The sequence below is a fragment of the Lutra lutra genome, chromosome 18, assembly GCF_902655055.1.
Source record: "Lutra lutra chromosome 18, mLutLut1.2, whole genome shotgun sequence".
NCBI lineage: Eukaryota > Metazoa > Chordata > Mammalia > Carnivora > Mustelidae > Lutra > Lutra lutra.
The window spans coordinates 31,061,563-31,087,571 of record NC_062295.1 but is presented as its reverse complement, the minus strand read 5'-3'; the positions used below and the strand labels follow the sequence as shown (position 1 = coordinate 31,087,571).

The 26,009-nt window shown below is 52.1% G+C and overlaps 1 protein-coding gene across 3 annotated transcripts in view; it reads left to right on the top strand.

The window, feature by feature from the left end:
• HIP1 (huntingtin interacting protein 1) overlaps positions 1-26,009 on the top strand; it is a 142,413-nt gene that overhangs the window by 67,387 nt on the left and 49,017 nt on the right. Inside the window, exons 1-2 of one of the 3 annotated variants that reach the window (XM_047713848.1) lie at positions 10,244-10,249; positions 13,417-13,419. The exons of the other annotated variants lie outside the window; for them this stretch is intronic. Coding sequence (XP_047569804.1) covers positions 13,417-13,419 — 3 coding nt within the window. The 5' untranslated portion in view covers positions 10,244-10,249. Of the gene's footprint in view, positions 1-10,243; positions 10,250-13,416; positions 13,420-26,009 lie in introns of those variants that run through there. 3 annotated transcript variants of the gene reach the window in all.

The window sequence follows — 26,009 nt, the reverse complement described above, 5'->3', positions numbered from 1 at the left end:
TGGAACTGGCTTTGGGGGTAGACCCACGTGCACGTGAGTAAGGACTGGCCTTTCAAAATGTATTTTTTACTATGGTCAGAGGCAAAGAAAAGGTTTGGAGTCTCTGACTTAGAGAGTGTCCAGAGCAGAGCGAGGGGGATGTCCCCCTTGCAAGACGAGTCGAGTTGTTCAGCTTGTAGAAGGAAAGCCCCAGGAGGGCGGATGGTTGTCTTTGACTCACGGAGGGCTGTTGAGACAAAGAGGGAGTACACGTGCTCCACGGGGCTCTGGAAGGTGGGATTTGTTTCAAGAGAGGCTAGATGTTGGCTGGCCAGTGCTTCCCCATAACAGAGGCATTCTGTGGCAGAACCAGCGCCCTGGAGAGGGAGCGCGCCTGTCTGCCCGCTGGAGCTGCTCCGGGACCCTGGGGGAGTCTGGTGTCCGAGTCCTTGCCAGCCCTGGAGACGGGCTCAGCGTTCAGGCTTGGGGAACCTCAGAGTCCCGTGGGGGGATGGCTGCAGTCTAGCATGGCGTTATCACCATAACACTGGGGAGCCGTTCCAGCGACATGTGTCCACAAATCCTAGCTTTGTGCGTTCTCCGGTGTGGTTCCTAAGATTCAGTGGGGCATGGTGGCTCAGCAGCCTTCTTCAGACAGTCCCCAGAAGAAGGTCAGGGGTTGTGGATGACGGCCCTCAAGGAAGGAAATCTGTTACTTGCCTCCTTCAAAATTACTTAGGGAAAACAGTTTTTTGTTTTTGTTTTTTAAAAGATTTTGTTTATTTATTTGACAGAGAGAGATCACAAGTAGGCAGAGAGAGACGAAGAAGCAGGCTCCCCACTGAGCAGGGAGCCCTATGGCGGGGCTCGATCCCAGGACCCTGGGATCATGACCCGAACCGAAGGCAAAGGCTTTAACCCACTGAGCCACCCTGGCGCCCCAGGGGAAAGAGTTTTGACTGTCATCTTATGGCTAGTCTTTTTTTTTTTTTTTTTAAAGATTTTATTTATTTATTTGACAGAGAGAGAGAGATCATAAGTAGGTAGAAAGGCAGGCAGAGAGCCCAACATGGGGCTCGATCCCGGGACCCTGAGATCATGACCTGAGCTGAAAGCAGAGGCTCAACCCACTGAGCCACCCAGGCACCCCCTGTGGCTAGTCTTACTGTCACTGATCACTAAGATTGTGTCCTACCAGGATGCGGTTCAGTCCAACCCACACACCTATCGGATACTCCCCAGTTTGTATGTTTCCTGGGATGTAGACATTAAGATGTTAGATCCGGAGCTGAGGATGGCCAGGTTGTAGGGAGAGACAGAGACTCCCTTGAAATGAGCTGAGTGAATGACACGTAGACACCCGCAGGTGACAGAAAAAGCAGTCTCACCTGGATTCTTTTCTCCCTTACAACAGCCTTGAGGAGCAGAATTTCATTTCCTTGGAGGTTCCTCCAAGCCTCCCTGCCAGGCAGGGGCTCAGTTCAGAAGCAAATGTAGGTTTTAGGACGCTTGAGCCCACTGTGCTCTGCTGCCCAGAGAGAGACCTGCCCATCCCTGTCCTCTCCCCACCCCCTCTCCCCCCACCCCCGCAGCCGGGTGATTTTCTCAAAGAGCACATCCAGGGGCTGTTTCCGCTCCACCTTTGTCTCCTTTCTTGCTGGAGAGGTCCCAGTCCACAGCCAGACAGGCACGTGGTCTGGCTGCTGCCCCTAAGCCAAAGGATTCCAGCTACCAGACCAAACGCATGCCGCCCCAGGGCCCCCGAAGAAATCAAGCACAGGTCTTTTAGGTGAGGGGAAAAAAAATCCCCGTGTCACCTTTTGATTCCCTGAAGTCTTAATGACTCTTTGATCTGGAGGTGCTTTCTCTGGGCAAGTAAAAAGGGATTAGAGGGCAGGAAGCTCATTTGTAACTGTGAGTGAGCTGTGGCTGGACTCCGAGGTGCCGTCCCCTGCCTGGGGAGGATGGGGAGCGGTTTTTGGGCCCCGAGGCTGCCCTGGAGGCTGGCCCCAGGGCTCTGGAGTCACACAGGCCAGAGGCTACATCTTGCTGCCACACTTGCCCCGCTGCGACCATGGATGACAAGTTAATTGACCTGTTGATGCATCACCTCCCTTGCCTCTCGGATGAGTTGGTGTCTGCAGACGTAGAGATACGGACACGGCCTGTTTAAATTCTTGGCACATGGGAAGGCTTAGTAAGCCCTGCTGTGATTATTAGTTTTTTGCTTATTCCTTTAGGCAACAAATAAAATCTTAAAGCTTTAGGCGATGGGTAGAGTAGTCCTTCTTGCAGAATGACCCCTCTGCGAGTAGGGCGTCAGGCGTGTTGTAAGTAATTACGGTACGTGCGGTAAAGCACGTGGTATGCGTTTGAGGAACGCGCTAGCATGGGAAAGGGGGGATACTTGGCCAGGCACCAGAGGAGGGTTTCAGGGGGAAAGCTTGAGAAGGAGGGGAAGGAGTCCCTCAGGGGGCAAGGCAAGCAAGGGGATTTCAGGCAGAGAGAGCCATGGCGTGAAGCAGAACACGGGGTGTGTTCAGGAGCCACCTGTGGTTTAGGCTAGCAAAGTTCCCAGGACGCGGAATCCAAATCCTTTGGGACGTCAGTGCTTCCTGGAGGAGGAGGTATCTGAGCTGTGTGGGGAAGAAGGGGAGCAGCCGTTTCATTGATGGAAACACCCGGTGTGCCGTAGGTGGGAAGTGAATGGATGGTGACGTCAGGAAGGGCGTGCTGAGTAGGTTTGCTAGGAGCGGGGCCAGAGGAGGGAGGAAAGAGGGATGAGCGGTGCCAGGTGCGGGCCCCACGTGGAAATAACCCGCATCCGCCAGCACAACCAGCCCAGTGAGAGAGGCCGTCCCCGCTTGACGATCCCACCGGGATGTGTGCTTCCGGTCTGGGACCAGGATGAGCGTGGGAGCCGAAAGGCCGGGTTTTTTGGAAATGAGCGTTTCATTAACTTTCTTTCTTGACTTCTCTTTGGAGCACTCGGTTCAGCCTCGTGCTCTGGGACCTAAAATAGCGTTTTCCTGCTAGAGGAGTCTCAGGCTGGATTGTTTGGAAAGTAGTCACTGCCTCCTTAGCCCTGTTGGCACGAAGATCCTCGTTCGTCACTGGTCTGGGTGCTGGGCAGTGTCCCCCAGGGTCCTGGCCCTTGTCTTTTTTGTCCTATACGTTTGTCAGGATTGTCCCCTGAGTCGGCACACCGAGGCCCTCTGACAGGCACTGAGAACCTAACAGAGAATGGGAGAGTTTGAAGGCTCCTGTCTTCAAGGAAGCGGAGGCAATTAGAGTATGATAAATGCCATGTTAGAGACTTAAGGAAAGTGCATAGAAACTCGGAGGTAGGGATAATTCATTCTGCCAAGTGGCATAGGAGGTGGGCTGAGGAAGGTGACAGTTTAGTTAGGCATTTGTTCATTCATTTATTCAGAAAAGATTTATGGAGGGGGACCTGGGTGGCACAGTTGGTTAAGCATCCCAACGCTTGGGGCACCTGGGTGGCTCAGTCGCTGGGCATCTGCCTTCAGCTCAGGTCATGATCCCAGGGTCCCGGGATCCAGCCCCACTTCGGGCTCCCTGCTCAGCGGGAAGCCTGCTTCTCCCTCTCCCACTCCCCCTGCTTGTGTTCCCTTTCTTGCTGTCTCTCCCGCTCTGTCAAATAAATAAATAAATCTTAAATAAATCTTAAAATACTAATGCAGTACCTTCCGTGTACCAGGTGTTGTTACAAGCACTTGGGGAATTTCACTGAACCAGAAACCCTTGCCTTAATGCTGCGGACCTCCCGTGTGTGTTAGGGATGGGGTGTAGAGATGAACAGTAAATGTAAACAAAGTAAATTGTGTCGGAATTTGGAAGGTGGTAAGTGAGCCCAGGGACAGGGAGGGGTCACAGACGTGGCCACTGTTGCTCTAAGGATGCCAGGGTCAGAAGCTTCGTGCCCAGCAGGGGTTCTCCTTGGCTCTCAGTGGACTCTGGGACCCCCTAGTTGCTTTGTCTGCTTTGGCTCACTGCTGGGGGTGGGGGGGTTGGTGCCATCAACAATGTAGGAGGCCCTCTCAGCTGTAGTCAGGTCAGCTAGAATGAGGGTAGGGTGACAGGATGCCCTGAACCCTGCAGCGGGACTCTTCCCTTTGACTTCTGGGCCCTCTCTATGGGGCGGTTTTTGTCCACGTGTTGGCTTCTCAGCTCCAGAGGGGACATGGCCATGAGTGCCCTGGCTTCTGATGCTGTGGGCTCCTGCCCTTTGCATACATATTAATATCACATTTGTGCTCTTTAGCAGCTGCAGTGACAAAACAGGGTCATCCACTGAAAAATGTTTCACTTACGCTGTATTTTCAGAAAATAGGAAAAGGTGTAGAGAACTTAAGATCGAATACACTTCCAGCATCCCAAACACTGTTGCTAACAAGGCTTCTTTGGTAGAGATCCTTACAGTGTGCGTGCGTGTGTGTGTGTGTGTGTGTGTGCGCGCGCACGCACGCTCATATAGACACATGCTAGCTTGAGGCATATGAAAGTCCTGCTTTTATAAGCCAAAGTGGCCAAATTTGCACTTGTTTCAACCAAATGTCAACATATACACAGCAGGTACACACATACCTAAACCAGAAGGGACCTACAATATCATAGGTCTGTAACCTTATTTTAGCCATCACTATGTCTTGGATCCAGAAACAGTGTGTCAGAGTGGTCAAGGGCTTGGGTCCTGCATTCACATTCCATCTCCACCACTGACTTACCTGGGCAGGTTCCTGAGGCTCCTCCCCTCGAATAGTGGGGATAATCACAGCGTCGTCTTTTTTTTTTTTTTTTTAAGATTTTATTTATTTATTTGACACAGAGAGAGATCACAAGTAGGCAGAGAGGAAGACAGAGAGAGAGGGAGAAGCAGGCTCCCCGCGGAGCAGAGAGCCCGATGCGGGACTCGATCCCAGGACCTGGGATCATGACCTGAGCTGAAGGCAGAGGCTTATTAACCCACGGAGCCACCCAGGTGCCCAATCACAGCGTCTTCTATGGAGGGTTATGGGGAGAGCAGAGGACTTGGCAATCAATACCATGTTTCCAGATGAGTAGAGATGACGTGTTGTCTCATTGTAATCGGTGCCCTAGTAGTAGACATTACGCTATGTCCATTTCCCTCTGTGGAGGTGACATCCTTGTGCATACCTTGAAGACTGACTAACTGTTCGCCCCTTTACACTTTAAATACTTGGGCTTTAAGATTGCAGGTTTTTTATTATTGAGAAATGGGTTTGATATATAATGTTATATAAATTTAAGGCATACAACATGTTAATTTCTCCCGTTTAGATATTATAATATGATTGCCATTGTATTGATAAAAGTTTTAACAGGGTTTTATTTTTTGAAGATTTTACTTGTTTATTGGGGGGAGGAGGGGCAGAGGGCAAGGGAGAAAGAGACTCTCCAGCAGATTATTCAACGAGCGTGGAGCCCGACGCAGGGCTCGATCTCACGACCCTGAGACTGTGACCTAAGCTGAAATCAAGAGTCAGACACTTAACCAAGAGCCACCCAGGCACCCCAATCAAGGATTGAAGGATCCTTTTTAATGTGTTTCTAACTGAGTGGTTGATAAGGGGGAAGGTCACTTGGACTGTTGTGTGTGATTCTGGGAACGGGGCTCTCTGGGCCTGCCGCCATGTCATTTGCTTTTCCACACTTTGGCAACACGTTCCCCACCCTGGGCACTGGCCCCCACTTCTGGGCCTGGAGGCTGGCCTCTCCACCCCAGCGACCCTGTGGGCCCCTCCTCAAGGCCACTTATCTGGTTCATGGTTCTTACTACAAGTCTTGGTCAGATACCCTCCCCCCCACCCGCCATTCTGCATGCACTAGGATCTCCTCTCTCACTGGCTGTGCACACAGAGCACTTACATCTGACTCATCTGTGAATTAATTTAGTACAACGCTTGACGCATAGGTGCTCAATATATGTTTGGTGGGTGAATTTCGTGAGCGAATAAAGCCACGGATGACTAAATTAATGGGGGCCAGCAGGGGCCAGATCCCAAAAGCCTTGAGTGGAACATTTTCCCCATACTCAGCGGCGAGCCCCTGGACATGCCTGGCATGGTTGGAGTTGTGCTTTGGGGAGAGGGGTCTGGCCATTCGTAGCTTCCAGGAGCTCTGGCGGCCCAGAGGCTAGTGGGATGTCAGGTCCGCATGCCCAGGCCGGGGTTCACGCTGCCTGGGGCCCTTGGGGTGACCCTGCCCCTCTTGAACCTGGAGGCTCTTACCCCCTACTTCCCTAAGGAGGGGCTCTCCTTCACTTGAGAAACGGAAGTGAGAGTTCTTGGCTACTCTGCTTTCAGAGGAAGTCCTATCAGAGCCCCAATGATGATGATGAAATCCACTTCCGCAATTAGCAACCACCACCTCTCCCCTTTTGCAAAGGGTTTGGCAGCTCCTCCCCGGCGCGTTAGGACTCCCCTGGTTCTGGGCCAGAGGTATCCCATCAGGCCTCCTGCCCACCAGCCGGGACGTTCCTTGGCCTCCTCAGGGTGACCAGACCCTACCCTGCCCTTCCCCTTCCTTCTCTTTGGCTCTGACCCGAGATCTGTGTGGCTGGGCTTTGGTTGTGTGTTGCTAAGGACTTCAGTTCCTGGAATTGAGGGCTTGACACAGACCTGTGTGTTCTCTCAGTGGGTATGAGTCTGACTTGTCCTTCCCAGGCCCAGCACAGAGCTTAGGATCAGTGAGGTTGCACCCGAAGCAACATGTTGGCTCAAATCCTGGCCATGCTCTCTACCAGCCTGGTCATCTAGCTAGTCAGGCCTTCCAGCTAGCTGGGCAAGCCACTTAACTGTTCCAAGACTCAGTTTCCCCATCTCATGAGTGGAGCTAGCAGCCCTGGTGTGACCACAGGGTTAAAGGACATAATGGGTGCAAATGAGTCTGGGATCTACTATAGGCCTTTGGAAAGGTTCATTGAATTAGAGAATCAGAACTTGAACCACAATGAGGTAGAGACTATTCAATCTGCGTTTTAGATAAGGAAATTTGAGATCCAAAGGTTGTGGGGAGTGGGGGAGTAGAAGGAAGTTGAAAGAAGAATTGAGGGGGCGTCTGGACATTCTGCCTTATGCTTCCTCTGCTTCAAGGAGACTCCAGCTCCCGCCCCGCTCCCTCCAACACGCACACCTGCCAACGCGAGCACCAATTTCACGTCTCCCTTCTGAAAGGCCTCATTGAAAAAGAAGCACACAGAAGTGACCAAGTGTACCGGTATCGATTCCATGGAGGTCCAGGCAGTTCTAAAGCTGGAAGGCAGTGGGGAGGAGGACAAGAGTTAGCACGAGAAACACGGAGGGGGTGTTGGGGTATTGGCTGGGGAAAGAGGAGGCAGAGAGGGCTGGCTTCGTATTTTCTTCGTGGGCCTTCACTGCTGCTCCTTGGCAGGCCTGTGCCCTCCCCTGGTCCGTGCAGCACTCCCCCCGCCAACTTTCCTAGACAACAGTTGTGCCTTCTTCTCCCCTGCCCTCACTCTCAGCCCCAGACCTTGCTTCCTGTTTCAACTGTGAAAAGAGATGCAATCCCCAGAAAGCTTGCACAAGCCCCCGTCAGCCGTCTGTCGACACCTGTGTCCATCCTCGGTGACCCGGGCTGGTGCTCGCCGGGGTGGCCAGCTCCTGCTGTGCGTTAGAGCCCTTCCCCCTTCCAGCGATGCTCCATTCCTTCCCCTCTCATCCATATAAACGCATTGTAATTCCTCCCATTTAGAACACGGCGGCGTGGACCTCCGCCTCCTCCTCTCTCAGCTCCCTTGCTGACACTCTGCCTCCAGCTCCCCTTCCTCCTGTCTCTGAGTCCCCCTTCAGACTCTGCCCCCTTCCAGAGTCTACCAGAAAGCCCCACTAAAGGTTACCATGATGTTCAACCCAGTGGGGCAGTTTTTTCAGTTCTCATCTGCTTGGTCTGTCATCAGCCTTCACCACTGAGGCTCCCGGGTGAAACTCATCGCTTCGTCTGCCTTCTGGGGTGCCACACTCCTGGCTTTCCTTCTCCTTGTGGGCTGTTTCTTTTCTGTTTCCACTCCTCACTCCCCCCAACTCTTTCTTGATTGTCTGGTGTCCTCAGGCTGTCCCCAGAGGTCTCATCTGCACTCACTCCTTGGGGATCTTCCCCATCCTTAAACCCCATCTCTACATGTGGGTGGCTACCAGACCGCCTGGCCTAGCTCGCACCTCCAACGAATTCTAGGATCGCACCCTGCCACTCCACCCCCCATCAGTTTGATTTCCATTTGGTGTCTGATGGGCATCTCCTTGTAACATGCCCCCAGATCAGCTACTGTCTGCCCCAGACCTTCTCCTCCCTTGGTTCTCTGTCGTATTGATGACAGCTCGGTCCCACACACCGCTCTGGTGAATAATCCTGACTCCTACCCTTGACTCCTTCCTTCCGTCCTCACACCCCACGTCCAAGTCAGCAGCAACCTGCGTCAGCCCTGCTTTCTCCGTATATCCAAATCCGTCCACATCTCAGCACTTCCCACCATGACCAGCCTCGTCTGGGCCCCCATCATCTCTGCCCTGAATTAATTCAGCCACATCTCAGCTGTTGTCCCTGCTTCCCTGCATGTCCCCGCAGTGTCAGCACAGCAGTCAGAGGGGCCCCCTAAAAAAGGAGTCTGATCATGTCACCCTTCATTCAAAAGCTCCCAGGGGCTCCTGTCTCCCTCGGAACACAAGCTGGTCCTTGCAGTGGCCCACGTGACCCCTTGTGATTCGGCCTCTCCTCCTCAGACCTGAGGGCTCCTGCCAGGTGGACTCTGCCTGGAACCCTTCCCCCAGGCGCCTTTCAGACTTGCTTCCTTATCACTCCCTGTTACCTTCCAGGACAGCCTTCCCTGGTGACCCCATGTAAGGTTATGACACCAACCCCATTCTTGGCCCTATAGCCCCTGTCACCATCTCAGACACCATGGATTTTATTTAGTGGTTCGCTGTCAGTCAGTCTCTCACATTCAAATGTAAGGTCCATGAGGCAGGGGCGCCTGGGTGGCTCAGTCGGTTGGGCATCCGACTGTGGATTTTGACTCAGGATCATGGGCTTGAGCCCTGAGTCTATCGCTCATCAGGCTCCTAGCTCAGGGGGGAGTCTACTTGTCCCCTCTCCCTCTGCCCCTCCCCCCGCTCATACACTCTTTTACATAAATGAATAAATAAAATCATTTTTTAAAAACTCCATGGAGCAGAGATGTGTCGGTTTTGGTGTACAATTATACTCCTGGAGTAGGGCCCAGCAGGCGATAGGCCTTTGGGAAATGTGTGTCAAATGAATGTGTAAAGATTTTGGAGCAGTTGCTCCCTGAGTTTAGGGAAGACTGGGAGAGATTGGGATGGTCCCTAAGAATCAGGGGAAATATAGAAAGAGGTGCTGGAGAGCTGGGCTGGGTATCTTTGAGAAGAAAATAGATGACCATCTGTATGGGGCCAGTTCTATAGTTGGCCGGACTACATGGGAGGAGAGCTATTTTCCCGAGCCTTATGTAACAGATGTGGTTTTGTGTAAATCACACTTCTGTAAATGGAATCCTATTTTAAACACACTAGGAGAGACTGCTATTTAAAGGAATCGGATGCCAAATTCTTTTGTAAAATGAATGATCTCCTGATTTGCCCTGAGTGTCAATTCATAGTTTCCCTCTCCTCAAAAATGTATATGGACTTACATCAAAGTATGCTTGTCTGAGGTGAGGAAACCTACGTGTCCCATTTTTCCTGCTGTCTGTGTTATTCCCTTTCTCTCTGCCCACATTCTTCCCCTGCTTCATTTCTGCTTTTCCTTTGGCTGAGCTGTTTTTTATCTCCCCCTTGGACTCTGACATAGAACATTCTTCCGTAGCATGACCAGAACGAAAGAGCGCGTTGAACAATGGCCCCTTCCCAGACCAAAGGGATGCAGTCTGGGGGCGGAGCAGAGGAGCCCATTAGGGGTGTGTGAGCGTGTTTTGGGGGTTCAGAGTTAAGTTGGCAGGTGAGAATCATGCACAGCTGAGTTAGGGACCAGTGACTACTGACCAGAGACAGCCACATCCTCTTTCCCCTTCTTTCATCTGAGCATACCCTCTGCAGGACTGGTGGGCTGGATGGACATCCCCTTTGGGGTTGTGCCAACGGTGACCGGTGTGAATCAGGCTGTAGACTGTTACAGGAATGGCTGGAGATCAGGGCTCAGGAATGTCCCCTCTTGGTGTGTCGCCCACCCCGCTCATATCTTAGATGAGAGCAAGGTCCTGTGGCCACCCTGCATGGTGGAGTTTTGTCCCAGTGCTCTCCAGGGGCAGTGGACTCGAGCTTCACAGGCCTACCACCCCAACCTCTGTTTCCCTTTGAACCAGAGTGTATCCCTCTGAGAGACACACAGCTGTGTGTTAAGGGCTTGGTGGAACGTGTGGCAGCAGCTAAGACCACAACCTGCTTCCCGAAAACTGGAATGTTGACTCGCTTAGAGGTTCTTTGACCTTGGGTCAGTTTTCCACTTTGGGTTTTCTGAGACCTTTCTCCTTTTGGTTCTCATCGAACTAAAGAGACCATAACACCTGCTCGTAGGGGGAGCTGCCCTTCTTATAAGGCGAGACGAACCTGCCTTTGAGATAACGAATGTGTGGGGGTTTGGTAAACCAGTAGGTTTTGGCAAAGAGTTCCATTATAGCTGGCTAACTAGTGGAATATAGAACTTGTACCTGGCTGAGGACAGGTGCCAGCCCTGCTGTGTGCTTGACCTCCCTGAGCCCACTGGTTTAATCAAGTGCGCCCTGCCTCCCTTCCCCGGGTTTTCTCAGCAGCAGGGAGACAATGGATAGGAAAGCTCTTTGGAGACAGGAAGGACTAAAGCAAAAACTGGGAATGCTATAGGCATTATTATTCAAGCACACCTGGTATTTACGCATTTGAACGAGCCAAACAGGTAAATCGGGAATGTTTAAAATTACAGAACAATTTACTAGACTCAAATAAGACCGCCGTCTTTGCCTAGTCACCCCCTTGAATCAAGTGGGGTTCTGTTCATCAACCACGTGCCTGAGGGTCCAATCATGTTTGTGTGAAGGCAACCCTCTGATGTGATAGATGAAGCTGAGGAATTGGGGGCTGGGGGGGAACCCTGGAGTTGCCCTGGAGCGTTTGGACCCCAGAAAATCAGGAGCCATCCGAGATGCTAGACGCCTCAGCTGGGAGGATGCATGAGGACGGTTCCTCCCGCAGCTTTATTTGGGGCCGTTTGTGGTAGAGACTAGAGGTCGGGGGCACTTACATAGTGACGTAGTGCACTAGAAATAGAACTGAGATAGAGATCTGGGGGAGAAACAGCGGGCCTTGGCACATCTGGATGCGCCGAGTGCTTCCTGCTCGTTCACTGGACAGACAGAACAGGGCTCCAGAAGAGCCGGGAATGAATGGGTGGTTCCTGTGCCCAGGGACCACCTCCCCGCTGGGTCTTGGGATAGTGGAGAAACATTGCTCTGTTACTGCAAGAGAAGAGACAAAACCGACCTCACAGAAAGCTGGGAGGTGGGGGGGGGGCGCGGGAAGAGGGTAGCGGGGAGGGGAAGAGAGGAAGCTGGCAGCGTGGGTCGTCGTTTAGGGAAAGACACAGCGTGGGGTTTCTGCTCCTGCCGAGCAGCTGTCTCTCTCTCTGGAAGGCGAGGGGCGTCGCGAAAGGCCACTCCAGCCTGGCCCGTGAGCTGCGAAGGATCAGGATAGGTCTGATGGGGCCACCCAGGCTTCCACTTTGTAGGCAGACATGCCTGGAAAGTGACCGTGATGCGCCCTCTGGGGCAGCACGTGGGAGCAGAGGCACTGCAGGTTGGGTTGCTTGGGAGACAGGACAGATGCTTCCTCTGTGAGGAGAGAAGACCTGTGGCGGTGGGGTTGTGGCCCGAAGCCACAGCTCCCTGCAGGTGGGCAGAGAGGACATGGGCTGGGTGCCCCAGGGTCTCAGCACCTAGCCCTCTTGCTCTGCCCCCCAGGGCCTTCCGCAGGCCTAAGTGGACCCCCCTGAGGGTAGTCATGGAAGGCGACAGCTGGCGTGTGGAGCAAAGGCGTGGCCCTCTTCAGAAATGTGGGGCCCAAGTCTGGCAGGGTGGACATGGGTTTTAGGTCGGGGGACGAAAGTACAGGTCCTGGGGCGATCTTTGCCCAAGGGTATGACAGCATGGCCTGGCGGGAGGGGACTCTTGGGCAGCAGTAATTATAAATCAGGGGGGTAAGACTGGAACCTCGGAGGTGACAGAAGACAGAGTTGGCTTCTTCTCCAGGTCGTCAGGGACAAGGTGGGGTCCCTCCCTTTCCGTCATCAGTCACCCCTGTGCTCAGTGGTCTGATTTGGAGTCTGTAGGTGGATGTTCTAGGGATCTTTGGGGATGCTGAATGGGGGAGGGGCTCCCAGTGTGGTGGCAGAGGGAACAAGAGTAGGAGGGGACATGCATGGCAGTGAGGGGACAGGATGACCTTGGAAGGCCTCCCAGAGGATTGCAAGTGTGTGTGTTTGGGGGCCGTTCTAGGAGGGGGATCTCACTTTGGGCTCTTGGAGTAAAAGGAGCCTCGGGACTAGTATCAAGGGGCAGACGGGAGAGGGGTCTTGTGTAGAAAGAGGAAGGGCCCTTCCCAGGATTCACGAGCATCCTAGATCATTTTCAGAGAAGAAGGGATGTGGCAGGCACAGCTTGAGATACTGCAGGTTTGCTGGGTTCCGGACACCCACAGTAACGTGAATATTGCATTAAAGCATGAAATGTTTGCTCCGCAGGGCATGTGAAAGTTATGATTATACCGTGCTTTCATCTGCTAAGTGGGCAATAGCATTATGGCTAACAACAAAATGTATATACCTTAATTATAGATACTTTATTGTCAAAAATGCTAATCATCATCTGAGCTCTTAGCAAGTCGTGATCGCTGATCACAGGTCCCCGTAGCACATATAATTATAATGAAAAAGCTTGAAATATTGCAAGAATCCCCAAAATGTGACCAGAGACCCCAAGTGAGCAAGTGCTTTTGGGAAAACAGTAGTGATAGACTTGCCTGACGCAGGGCTGTCAGATCCATCAATTTCTTAACTTTTTTTTTTTTAACCCATCAATTTCTCTCTCTCTCTTTTTTTAAGATTTTATTTATTTATTTATTTGACAAACAGAGATCACAAGTAGGCAGAGAGGCAGACAGAGAGAGAGAGGAGGAAGCAGGCTCCCCGCTGAGTGGAGAGCCCGATGCGGGGCTCGATCCCAGGACCCTGAGATGATGACCTGAGCCGAAGGCAGAGGCTTTAACGCACTGAGACACCCAGGCACCCCTAACCCAACAATTTCTTTAAAAAAAAAAAATTGCGGTGTCTGTGAAGCAGTAAAGCGAAGTGCGGTGAATCAAGGCATGCCTCTATCTGTCTCTGGCAAAAGAGATGGTTGCTGCAGCCCCTCTGCCTTCATTTTGGAAAGTTCCTGTGCTTCTGTGTTCTCCACACCCACAGGACCCTGTCTGGGGAAGGAGAACCAGTGTTGGACCCGCCACTCCAGTGGGAGAACGGTGGGAGGACCTGGAGGGGAGACTGTGGTGAGGAGCACGCGCCCAGAGCCGAGCCCCCGGGCCCTGGGAAAGAGGGATGGTCATGTTGTCTGGACAGCCTCCCGCTCTGCCTCTATCCTCTCCTCCCTGCACAGACGTTTGCCTCCATCGCTCACCCGTAGTGGCTCTGGCCCTGGTCCCCAGTGATGTCACCTGCGGTGGCTCATTCTTGGTCCTCACCCACCTGCCCCTGCAGCATTGTTTGACACACTCTCTTCATGAAGAGGGGTAACCCCTACCCTTCCACTCCCCTCCTGCCTCGCTGCCCGTTTTTTCTCAGTCTCCTTCCTTCGTTCCTCCATTCCTCCGTTCCTCCCAGCATCACGGTCTCAGAAGACATAGGGCGCCTGGAAGACCATCTTGTGTCAACATTCCTCTAACCACTGAACACCCAGGCCAAGCATCAGGGCCCTCCTACCAAAGTTCCAGGTCTGCCTTTCTCTGAACTTGCTTTCTTTATCTTTAAAGCCAGGTCTGTTGAAATATAATTGCTATGCCATCAAAGTCACCGTTGTTAGGGTCCAGTTCTCTGGGTTTCAACAGTCTCGTACCATTAGGTAACCTCCACAGAATTGAGACTTAGGGTAGGACTGTCCTCCCCCACATCCCCTCCCACACCTCTGTAACCATCCCAGCCTCCTCCCGCTCAGCCCCTGGCAACCAGTGACCTGGATTTTTTTTTTTAATTCCTCTAATTCTGACTTCTCCAGAATGTCCTATAAATGGAATTCTGCAGTCTGTAGCCTTTTGAGTCTAGCGTCTGTCACTTGACATCATACTTGGAAGAGTCACCCATGTTGTTGGCGTGAAACAGTTGCCCTTCCCCTTCTAAGCGAGTAGCTTCTCGGGATGTGGCTGTAGCGCCTTGTTCACTTGTCCCCAGGTTGAAGGACGCTGGAGTCCTTTCCATTTTGGAGGATGATGGACACGGAACGCAGCTTCTTTTAGTCCTCACTGCTGGGTTGTGCCGGAGCCCTGAGGCCCTCCAGTCCCCAGGCGCTGGGGGTTGGGATATTTAAACACCTCTGTGCCCTTTCTTGTCCCACTTTGCTTCCTGCCACCCCTTTGCCCTGATTTCTGTTCTCTTATCTGACTTTGTGTGGTTCTTTTTCTTCACCGGTTTGCTTTGCACCCGCTGACATTATCAGTGTTCCTCTTGTACAGGGCGCCCGAAGCAGCAGGTGGGGTCTGGTTCCCTGAGGGATGTCAGGCACATGGTGGGATGAATCCGTACTCCCGAGTGCCTATGAAAGCCATAAAACCAAGGACTGCCTCTTGTTCTCGATCCTATAATTTTGTTGATGTAGCTCAAAATGAAATTAGCTTCTTGAATTTCATGATAGAGGCCACATCATAGTGTTAACTCAGCGAATCTGCTGGAGCTTAAGAGGAACCTACTGTCTGACCACGTGCGATTAGAATCACCCACGGTCACACCCTTCCGTTGTCACCCAGACACATTAGCTCTAGCGCTGTGCCTTCTGGATGCCTCTTTCTTTCCATTAAGCACAGGGGAGGACACAGGTCTGGGGCTCCGGCTCACCTTACGCCAGCGTGGCGGTAGCCACTAGTCAGCACCCGCAAACGTGGACAGCTACCCTCCTAGCTCTTCCGGTCTAGCCCTGGGACTGGCAACCTTCTCCTGCAAAAGACCAGACAGTAAACATTTTCGGATTTGTGGCCAGATGCTGTTGCTTCCTCCTCCCCACTCTTCCTCCTCTTCCCTTTAAAAATGTGAAAACCAACCTCAGCTCACAGGCTACACACACATACACAGGCTGCTGGCCGCATTCGACTGGTGGTTAGCGGTTCGCAACCCTGGCGTCCACTAGTTTCTTGTCCTTGTCTACAAGATGTTATAAGCAACTCTATTAAGTGCCTTGATGCTGGAAATTCAGACATACACCCCACCTACTTGATTTTTCTGAAATGTCGCCCTAGAATCTAGAGGGCACACCACCTTCGCTTGCTCCCTTCGTCCTTGTGTGCTGCTCACGCTAACTCAGTATCGGGGCTCTCTGACAGTCTACTAACTCACCTTGGGTTTTCCCTTTCATTGCTCTTTTTGCCTTTTTCAGTTCAAAGCTCCTTCTGGACAGAGAAGACAGAGTTTCTCATCCACAGTGCACCACTGGCCAAAAGCAGTATGCCCCTCCCTTCTTGTTCTTTTGCTTTTCATGTCATAAGACTGCCCCTTTGGGTGTCCTGCATGGTTTCTGGAAGTTTCATCGCATTTTGGCTTTTGCTTTCTGCTACCACTCATCAGGCTTGGCCACTGAGACGTAGGCATAAGTAGCTTGCACACCAGTACTGGTTTTTTTTTTTTGTTTATTTGTTTCTGTAAAGCGTTGCTGAAATTGCACAGTCAGAGGAGAGGGAAAGAAAGAACTGGAAGAGGAGGGAGGATGGTCCTCATCTCCCTTCAGACAGTTAACTCTTGGATGGCAAGGTCCACTTTCCTTCAGCCTGTGTTGTCCAGCAGCACCTAGGTCAGCACCGCACACGGAGGCGGGGTGGTCCTGCTGCACAGACTGTCCGTCCTAGGCTGTGCAGAAGGCCCAGCTAGGCTTGTTGAGCTCATGGTCCTGGAGCCTGGCCAGTGGCCCGGCACTACCTCTGACAGGCATCAGTCAAAGTCAGGATTTCTCAGGGTTTCCCACTTAGAAAGGGGGGGGGCACCTGGGTGGCTCAGTGTGTTAAAGCCTCTGCCTTCGGCTCAAGTCATGATCCCAGGGTCCTGGGATCGAGCCCCGCATCAGGCTCTCTGCTCAGCGGGGAGCCTGCTTCCCCCCCACCCTCTCTGCTCTCTGCCTGCCTCTCTGCCTACTTGTTCTTTCTCTCTGTCAAATAAATAAATAAAATCTTAAAAAAAAAAATTAGGGGACGCCTGGGTGGCTCAGTTGGATAAGCATCTGACTCTTGATTTTGGCTCAGGTCATAATCTCAGGGTTGTGAGATCGAGCCCTGCGTCGGACTCTGCCCTGGGTGGGAAGTCTGCTTGAGATTCTCTCCCTCCCCCTCTCCCCCATCCCTGTGCACGCACGTGCGCATGTCTATGCTGTCTCTCAAATAAATGAATAAACGAAACCTTAAATTATCTTACACAAAACCTCGGATTCACCGTCTTACCCAATTTAAAGTGTATAATCGAACAGCATTTAGGGCACTCATGGCATTGTCCAACCACCGTCGCTATCTAAATTTAGAATGTTTTTGTCCCCCCGAAAGGAAACCCCATCTCTGGCAGCTACTCCCCAATTCAAACCCCCCGAGCCCCTGGCATCCACCATTCTTCTGTCTCTTCGAATCTGACTGCTCTAGGTATCTCTGATAACTTAGAATCAAACAGTAAACATCCTTTTGTGTTTGCCTAACATCACGGAGCATCATACCCTCCGGGTTCGTCCATGTTATAGTACGTGGCGGGATTTTCTTCCCTTAAAAAGGCTGAAGTGAGGCGACCATGGCCTGTTTGTCCATTGCTACTTGGAAGAACACCTTGTTTGCTTCCACAAGTGTTTTCCACTGTGAGTTCTGGTTTCCTTGGCTGTATCCGGGTGTCCCACCCTCCTGGCCACACCCTTCCTCCCAACCCAGGTTTGTAGACCCCACCAGTTACAAAAGTGATTGATATTTTTTTAAACTTCTCAACTTTTGGGATGCCTGGGTGGCTCAGTTGGTTAAGCGGCTGCCTTCGGCTCAGGTCATGATCCCGGTATCCTGGGATCGAGTCCCACATCAGGTTCCTTGCTGGGCAGGGAGCCTGCTTCTCCTTCTGCCTCTGCCCGCCACTCTGTCTGCCTGTGTTTACTCTCTCTCTCTCTCTCTCTCTCTCTCTCTCTCTCTCTCTCTCTGACAAATAAAATCTTAAAAAAAAAAAAAAACTTCTCAACTTTTTTTTTTTTTTTTGAAGATTTTATTTATTTTAGAGGGGGAGAGAGAGACTATTAAGCCGGTGCTGCACTGAGTGTGGAGACAGACGTGGGGCTCCATCTCACAACCTTGAGATCATGATCTGAGCGGAAATCAAGAGTGAGACACTTAACTGACTGAGCCACCCAGGTGTCCCAGCAAGATTTTCAGCTGAAAAACGGCAATGGACTTGGAGGAAGGAGGATGGGGCATCCTCGGTGGGAGAAAGGAGCGCACATGGTATCGAGCCCTGACGAGGAGGTCTGCTTGGAGAGGACTGGGCAGACAAGGCCTTCCGCCATCAGCCTGTCTGAGTGCCCAGCGCAGTGTGTGCTCACTGAGGGGAACGGCAGGCTAACACCTGCCCTTGTGGGTAGCGACACCAAGCAAAGGAACAAACGAGGGCATTTCAGGTTGTGATAAGAGGCTCTGTAGGAAGTCACTAGGGTAGTCGTGAGTTGTGGTAAAGAGATACTGCAGGGCAAGGGCAGGGAGGTGCCCTAGGCTGCCTGGGACATGGTACTTGAACTTCCTGTAGACAGAGGGAAAGCTAGCCTCACAGACGGGAGGAAGATCCTTCCCGCCGTAAAAGCATGAGAGACAACTAGAAACGTTTGAGGGATGGGGCGCCTGGGTGGCTCAGTCTGTTTAGCGTGTGCCTGTGGCTCAGGCCATGATCGCAGGGTCCTGGGATCAAGTCCCGAGGCAGGCTCCCTGCTCTGCTCCTCCCTCCCCCCTCGCCCCTCCCCTGGCTTGTACTCTCTCCTCTCTCACTCATTGTCTCTCTCAAATAAATAAATGAAATCTTTTTTAAAAAGGAAACGTTTGAGGAACAAAAGGCAGCTGTGTGGTTGGGGCATAAGTAGAGGGACAGCAGGAACAGACGCTTGGCTGCGTGGGAGCGGGGTGGCCGGGTCTGAGCCGGGGCGTGAGCTCATGCGAGGTACAGAGATGGCTCCGACTGCTGGGTGCAGGGCAGCTTGGAGGACCAGTCCGTCCGGGAGGGTAGTTCAGTGGCCCAGTGGGGACATCATCATGGTTTGGGTTTGAGTGGAGGCAGAGGAGCAGAAAGTAGCAGAGGGGTTGGGCTGGGAAGGACAGCATGACTGATTCCGGGTGGGAGCACCGGGAGGCACAGGCTCATTCAGAAGGACATGGAAGGGTCTGGGAGAGAAATCCGTGGATGGGCGTGCTGGCGGAAGCGAGGAGCCATGGAAGAAACCAGGCAACCAGGCATCGGGGTGGAAAGTGAGGCAGGCAGGGAGACGGCATTGGCTGGTCCTGGGGCTGCCGGGAGCTGCTGAGGGCGGCACTGTGTGGGGAGATGGACGGGGCTGCAGTCCTGGCCTCACCTGCTCGTGCCTGGGCTCCCTTGGGCAGCTGGACTGAGAAAATAAGGGGTCGGATTCCCTGTCTTCCAGGCCGAAGGGGGGATCAGAAGCAAATCCACGAGCAGTGTAGGCCTGGTAGGGGCTCTGCTTTGCTGCTCGTGTGCTGACAATACCACTGACGTCTGTGTTGTGATTTCTGATCAAGAGGAGATATCAGGGGCCCCTGCTGGCGTAGTCAATTAAGCATCTGGCTTTGGCTCAGGTCATGGTCTCAGGGTCCTGGGATCGAGCCCCGCATCGGATTCCCTGCTCAGCGGGGAGCCTTTTTCTCCATTTCTCTCTCTCCCTCTGCCTCTCCCCCTGCTCATGCTCTCTCTCGGCTCTCTCTCTCAAATAAATAAATAAAATCTTTTTTAAAAAGCTGGGGGGGGGTGGGATTTAAAAGGACTTGTGGGACATCAGCTGTCCAGTACCACAGCCAAGACCAGAGAGGTCTTGGTGCTGAAGGCACGCCCTATGTGGAAGCCCACGTTTCCTCTTCTGTGCCTCAACTGTCCTTCCCCCCAGGCTCTTGTGACCTCACCTTGGTTCTGAACACTGCCGTCCTTGCTGAGGCTCGACGTCCTCGCCACGAATGGAAGCTGTGCCTGCCTTTCCCAGGATGTGCCACAGCGGCCTCCCTGCCTTCTGTCTGTCCCCGGTGTCTTGCCATGTCCTTCCTAGACGGGGCTGACTGCCCAGCGGGTCCCATTCTGCCCTGCCCTGTGTTGGCTGAGCTGGGCCCAGGGACACAGGCTAGTTGGGAAAAGGATGAGACCCTGTTCCCCACCAACTCCCCAACCAAGTTGTTCATGTTGAAAGGCTTATTCTTCTGGTCTGTTTGCCTCAGGCTTCCTAACACCAGGAAGCATACTGTATGGTGTCCCCAGTCCCCAGCCCTCCGAGTGGGCAGTCATCCCCAGGCCATTGGCACATGCCACCTTCACCTTTGCTCAGCCCCCTGCGCCCCAGGTGTTCTTTGCATTTATTTTCTCTCCCTCTGTTCCATCTCGCTTTCTCCTTTCCCCTTCTGCCCCGCCTGGTCTCACATTTCCCTCCAGATGGCCGGGGCAGGGGCCCTACCAGTCCCTCGCTTCAGGAGGGGCCCTACCAGTCCCTCGCTTCAGGACCTGACACCCTGACCTCCTACCCATCCTCTCGGCTGGGCCCTGCCGTGGAACCTTTGCGAGCCAGCCCGAGTGCGGGGCCCCTGCCAGGCGCTGTGTGCAGGACCGGACGTGCCCAGCAGAAGCAGGGCCCCACGCTTTTCCATGGGCTGCAGCCTGGCCAAGGCTGCCCTGTAGGAGTGGAGGAAGGGGCGGGGGGGGGGGGGGAGGGGCTGGGAGAAAGTCACCCTTCCCGCAGCGCCTGCTGGTAATTGGCTCTCCGGAACCAGCTTGGGACACAGGGGCCAGCTGGGCCAGGAAGCTGTGTACAATACCGCTCTTTCAGGGGCGCTCCGCGTGGTCGTAGGTCCTGTGTGACTCCAGGGAAATCTGGAGCACAGCCTGTTCTCAGAGGATGTTCTCTAACCTAGACCGGAGGTGAGAAATCGAGCCCCGACTTCCCACCCTCGGCCCTCGGAGGGTCCCCGCAGGCATTGCCCGGTTCAGAACCTGACAGTTTCCTTCAGAGAGAGTCCCGGGAGGGGAGGGAGTGGGAGCAGATTTTCTCAAGACACCACGGATCATCACATACCTGGTGCTTTTTAGAGGGGGAGCCCTGGGAAGCAATCAGTCCTTAGGAATCCGATGATAGATTAAGACCCTTCACCGGCCTTAGCAGCTGTGGGTCCACAAGGGAAAGAGGCAGGTCCTGGCCCTCAGAATTAAATTAATCTCGCTGGGGAGGTCAAGTGACATACCACTGTCAAACACTGGTATTGGAAATTCAAAAAGAATAATCGGAATTCAAAAAGAAAGTAGGAGGGGCATCTAGGGTGGTTCTGTTGGTCGAGTGTCTGACTCTTGGTTCTGGCTCAGGTCTTGACCTTGGGGTCGTGGGATGGAGCCCCACGTCTAGCTCCCCGCTCACTGTGGAGTCTGTTTGAGCTTCTTTGCCTCTGTCCCTCCCTCTCCCTCGCTCTCTCGCTCATGCTCTCGCATGCTCTGTCTCATAAATAAATACATCTAAAAAAAGAAAGTGGGAAAGTAGAAATTGTTAGTCGGAGTGGCCTGGCCAGTGTATGGGATGGTAAAGTTTGGTCTGCCCTGGGAAGATGGGTGGGATTTGGAATGTAGAAAGAAATGGAAAGTGCGTGTGACATGGGTTGCTGTCCCGGACATAAAGTCTTCCAGAAGTACTGGAAACTTGTCAGAGCCTGGAACTTGTGCCCTGGAAACTTCCCTGAGTCTGATGTCCCAAGGGCCGTGGAGGACCCGCAGCCTGCCTTTACAAGCCCAGAATGCTGAGGCTCAGAAACCGGGCAGCCCGCCTATAGCCATGGGCCAGGCCCTCCCCTGGGGCACTTGTGCGTGGGGAAGCGTTGGTCGGGGAACCCCGGGGCATGTCCCCTGCAGTAAAGTGGAAGCTCCTGAGAGCTGCAGGAGAAGGATCTGGGGCTGTCCTCACTAGGGCAGGCAGGGCGTGTGGTTGTCTTGTAGAAACTTCATTCCACAGCCCAGTGCCAGGCGAGGCCCTTTGTCAGTGGCTTAGACTTGGCCTGGAGGCTGTGACTGTATGTGTACATGGAAATCGTTCCACGCTTTCCTTAGGGCACTGAAGAGGTGTGAGGAGAATGGAAGGGCTTTTGTATCAGGTCCCTCCCCTGCTCAAGAGCCTTCTCTGGGTCCCTCCTGTCCATCAGGCTCTATTTTTTTATCCTGATATCCAAAGCCCTCCATCATCTGAAGGGCCTTTACAGAGTCTAAAAAAGGGGAAGGAACCCCAAAATCATCAAATCCAGCCTGAGCCTATCAGTCCTTTCCACAGTAACCCTGAGGAGAGGTTGCCAGGCGTCTGCCTATATACTTCTAATGGGGAATTCTCTCTTTCACGAGACGGTTTTACGTCCAAAAATGGCCACCATATACTTCTAACCATTGGTCTCGGTTTGATCCTTGGAGTCATTCCTCCTTCCACGTGGCCACCCTTCAGAATGTTGATATTCCTCTCAATTTCCCTCAGTTCCTGGGTTCCTCCCAATCCAGGTCATCCTCTCCTAGAAGTGGTCTACTCTGTCAGACAGTTTTTCCCATAATGTGTAAAGCCTTAAACTGAACAGTGTTTTATGGGTGAATTGATCCTGCCTAGAGTTGGAACCATCCCCTCCCTCATTCTGAACACTATACTCCTTTTAATACACCCAGACCTCAGATTTGCATTTTGATCAACCCCATCATGGTGTCGCTTAGTTAGTTATAGTAAGTTAGCAGCCAAATAAAACGCCTAACTCCTTTCACAAGTGCTGATTTGAGTCCTATCTCCCCTGTGCCAGAGAGTTAGGTCTGAATATAGGAAATCTCCTTTATACCTACTGGGTTGCATCTTGGGAGATTTAACCCATTTTTCCAGCCCGTGGAAATCACTGGGATTCTGATTCTGTGTCCCTGGCATGGAGAACCATGCCTAGTGTGGGCATTGCGACTCAGAGCCTGGGCTCTGACATCATGGCGTCTGAGTCTCCAGTCGTCACTCACTGGCGGAGGGGCCTTGGGCAAGATACTTAACCTTCATAAGCCGTGGTTTCCTCGTCTGTGAAATGGAGGTGATTAATACTAATACTCCCCTACTTGGAGGATGTAGGGTTAGAAGACTTTAATGAGAGCATTCATCGAAAATGCTTGTTAGTAGCACAGAGGCTGGTAGCAAGCACTCCTTAGCTGCCATTCTCGTGGCGATCATAACCACGGCTCCTTCACTTCCTCATCCTTTTAAAAATGGCTTTTTCTCACCCAGAACCCTCCTGGCCTCCTCCTCGGCTTATAGGGTCCCCTCAGCCTAAGACAGGCTTCCTCTGCTCTCACCTGTCTATGCTCAAAACCTATGCAGTATCTTTGATGCTTTCCCTCTGCTGGGAGGGACCTCTGCTGTGTCCCCCTACCTGGGAGCTTCTATTGGCCAATCTCATGAAATTCACTTTAGAGGGGCGCCCGGGGGGCTCAGTCGGTTAAGCATCGGACTCTTAGTTTGGCTCAGGTTGTGATCTCATAGGATCGATCCCTGCATCAGGCTTCTACACTCAGCACAGGCTCTGTCCCTCTCCCTCTGCTCCCCTCACCCCCAATCCCCACACGCCCTCTCTTTCTCTCTCAAAATAAATAAATAAAAATCTTAAAAAGAGGAAAGAAATTCATTCTAGGGCCCACCTTCTATTGGGCTCTTTGCATTTTAATTTCTGTCATTTTGGCTGAGGGTTTACTCCTTCATTTCTCTCTTGTCTCTAGCTTCTCCTGCAGGCTCCATCTTCTTCCTCTCACCCCCGCTGGCCCTTCCTACCCACCCAGAAGCCCATTGCCCTTCCACACCCGGTGCCACCTCCCCCTCTGGCTCCATCCCCATCCCTCCCTTGCTTCCATGCTGCCCTCCAGCCACACAGCCTGCTCCAGGCATTTCCTCCTTGTCCCCAGTGGCCCGTCTTCTGTGACCCTGAGCTAGACCCAGCCCCCTATATGGCCAGCCCCTCCACAGCCCAGAGCTGTCTCGGAGGTTTAGGGCCAGGCTTAAGGATCCAGCGGACCAAGGTTGAAACCCAACAGTATGGCCCCAGGCTAGTTGTTTGGCTTTCCTGTGGAAGAATCAAATGCCACTTAGTTTGAATGAGGCTAAATGAGAGAAGTAGGTAAATTGCAGGGAGAATTACAGCACCTGGGACAGGTCCCCTCCTTCTTCCTCTAAGAGGTCTTCCAGTAGCAGTATGGCAGTTTCTAGGGGCTTCTCCCTCCCTTCAATGTTAGAACACAGAACGTTTTCAGGTTTCAGCCAACACACAACCACATAGGGGACCTACAGCTCCAGGCTCGTGATACGTTATTTTATGTTGTTGAAAGGAATGTTAAAGTGTTGGGTTTTCTTATTTTTGCAAGAAAGACTCATAATGACCCCAAGCTTGGGCAAGGTGTCGTCAGTCAGTTTAAAGAAATATTTGTGGAATTAATCTAAACCCCGGCCACCAGGAGGCCCCCCTGGAGGCCCTGGCATGGTTTCTAGCATGTCTGGCTAACACGGGTTTCTCCTCCTCCTCGCAGCACATACTACTGACTGCCTCCCCCTAACCTTTGACCACCTCCAGTTTGGCCCCTTACCATGTCTGTTGTCATTTACCCTTTTTATGCCCCTTATCATTCCATACGGAATGCAGGCACCCTCTTAGGGCCCCAGTAAATGTGGGGGCTTTAGCCAGAGGTCCATCCGCAGCCAGGATCCCTCTGAAGGCTCCAGGGAAGAATCCTTCTTTGCCTCTCCCTAGCTTCTGGGGGTTGCCGCCATCCTGGACGTTCCCTGGTCTATAGGTGATTCACTCCAGTCTCTGCCTCTGTCTTCACATGCTGTCCTCCCGTGTGTCTGTGTGTCCCGTGTCTTCACGGGGCCTTCACGTGGACAGCAGTCATACTGGACTTAAGACCCACCCTAACCCATTATGGCCTCATCTTAACTAATTCCATCTGCGAAGACCCTAGTTCCAAATAAGTCCACATTGGTCGGTACTGGGGGATTTGGACACGAATGCATCTTTTTGGGGGAGATACAGTTCAAACCACAACAGAGTTTAATGTTGAAGAGTTAAGTCTGTAGAGAGAAAAAGATTACGTGGAAAAGCAGACTTCAGGAGCACAGCCCAAAGTCACATAAACCAGATGTAAAAGAACATATCCTAGAAAAGGCTAGAAATAACCTATTTTGTGCAACGTGTACATACACAGGTACGTAGGTATGTATTTTTTCCAGATAAAGACTCCAATGTAAAAGAACTAACAGTGAAACCCTTGGAGGACAGTGTCGGCATCTACCAGCATAATCTAGGGGCAGGAGAAGCGATCTAAGGCTAGCGTTTGTCCTTAACTACGTAAGGTAGTCCGCAACTGGGAGCACGTGTAAGGAAGTATTCAGAACTCACTAGCAGTCCAGAAAATACAAAATAAAGTCACAGTGAAACGTCACCATACCCATAAGCCCAGCAAAAACGGGGCTGGCGGGGATGCTTTTGTCCATGGTGGAAATGTGAACCATGAGGGCCTTTTCAGAAAGCAAGACAGCGACCTTGTGGGACTCCTGATGAGAACAAGGTCAAGAAAGTTTTTCTGTTTCAACACAAGAGGGAAATGCGTTCCTTGCCTAACCATTTGATGATATTAAGGAAGTATCCTTAAAATTTCAGGTGTGATAATGGTATTATGGTTAATTTGTAAGTAGTCTTTTTTTTTTCCTCAAGAGGTTCATCCTGAACTGTTTATTAATAAAATGATGTAATGTCTAGGACTTTACTTTAAGTAATCCAAGGAGCAAGGGGTTCAAGTGGTTGATGGTAGAAAGCAGGGGTCAGCACACTCACAGGCATGGGCCAAATCCCGCCGCCTGGTTTTGTGTATACAGTTTTCAAGGAATGCAGCCCCGCTCATTCTGCTACATATTTGTTTAGTATGTGCCAGGCTCCTTTTGTCCTCCAGCTTCTGCAGAATGGAGGACTTGCAGTAGAAAAGCAGACTTCGGGAGAACCATGTAGCCTGCAAAGCGTAAAATGTCTACTAACTGGCCTTTTACAGAAAATATTTGCGAACCCTTGTCCGTAAGGAAGCCAGTTTGGCTGGACATTCATAAAGGTTGATGCTGGGGACTGCATGAACGCTGATTGGATTAGACTCCGTGTTTGTCGGTTTGGATCTTTCCATAATGAGAAGTTAAAAAAAAAAAAGGAAAGAAAAGAAAAAGCAACATGCTTTGACCTCGTGTATCCCATTCCTAGGAATCTACCTGTGGAAACGAAGGCATCGATTAATAAGGATACATGTATAAGCATGTTGACTAAAATGGTTAAAAAAAAAAAAAACAAAACCATACAGGGGTGCCTGGGTGGCTCAGTGGGTTAAAGCCTCTGCCTTCAGCTCAAGCCATGATCGCAGGGTCCTGGGATCGAGCCCCGCATCGGGCTCTCTGCTCAGTGGGGAGCCTGCTTCTCCCTCTCCTGCTGCTGCTCTCTCTCTCTGTCAAA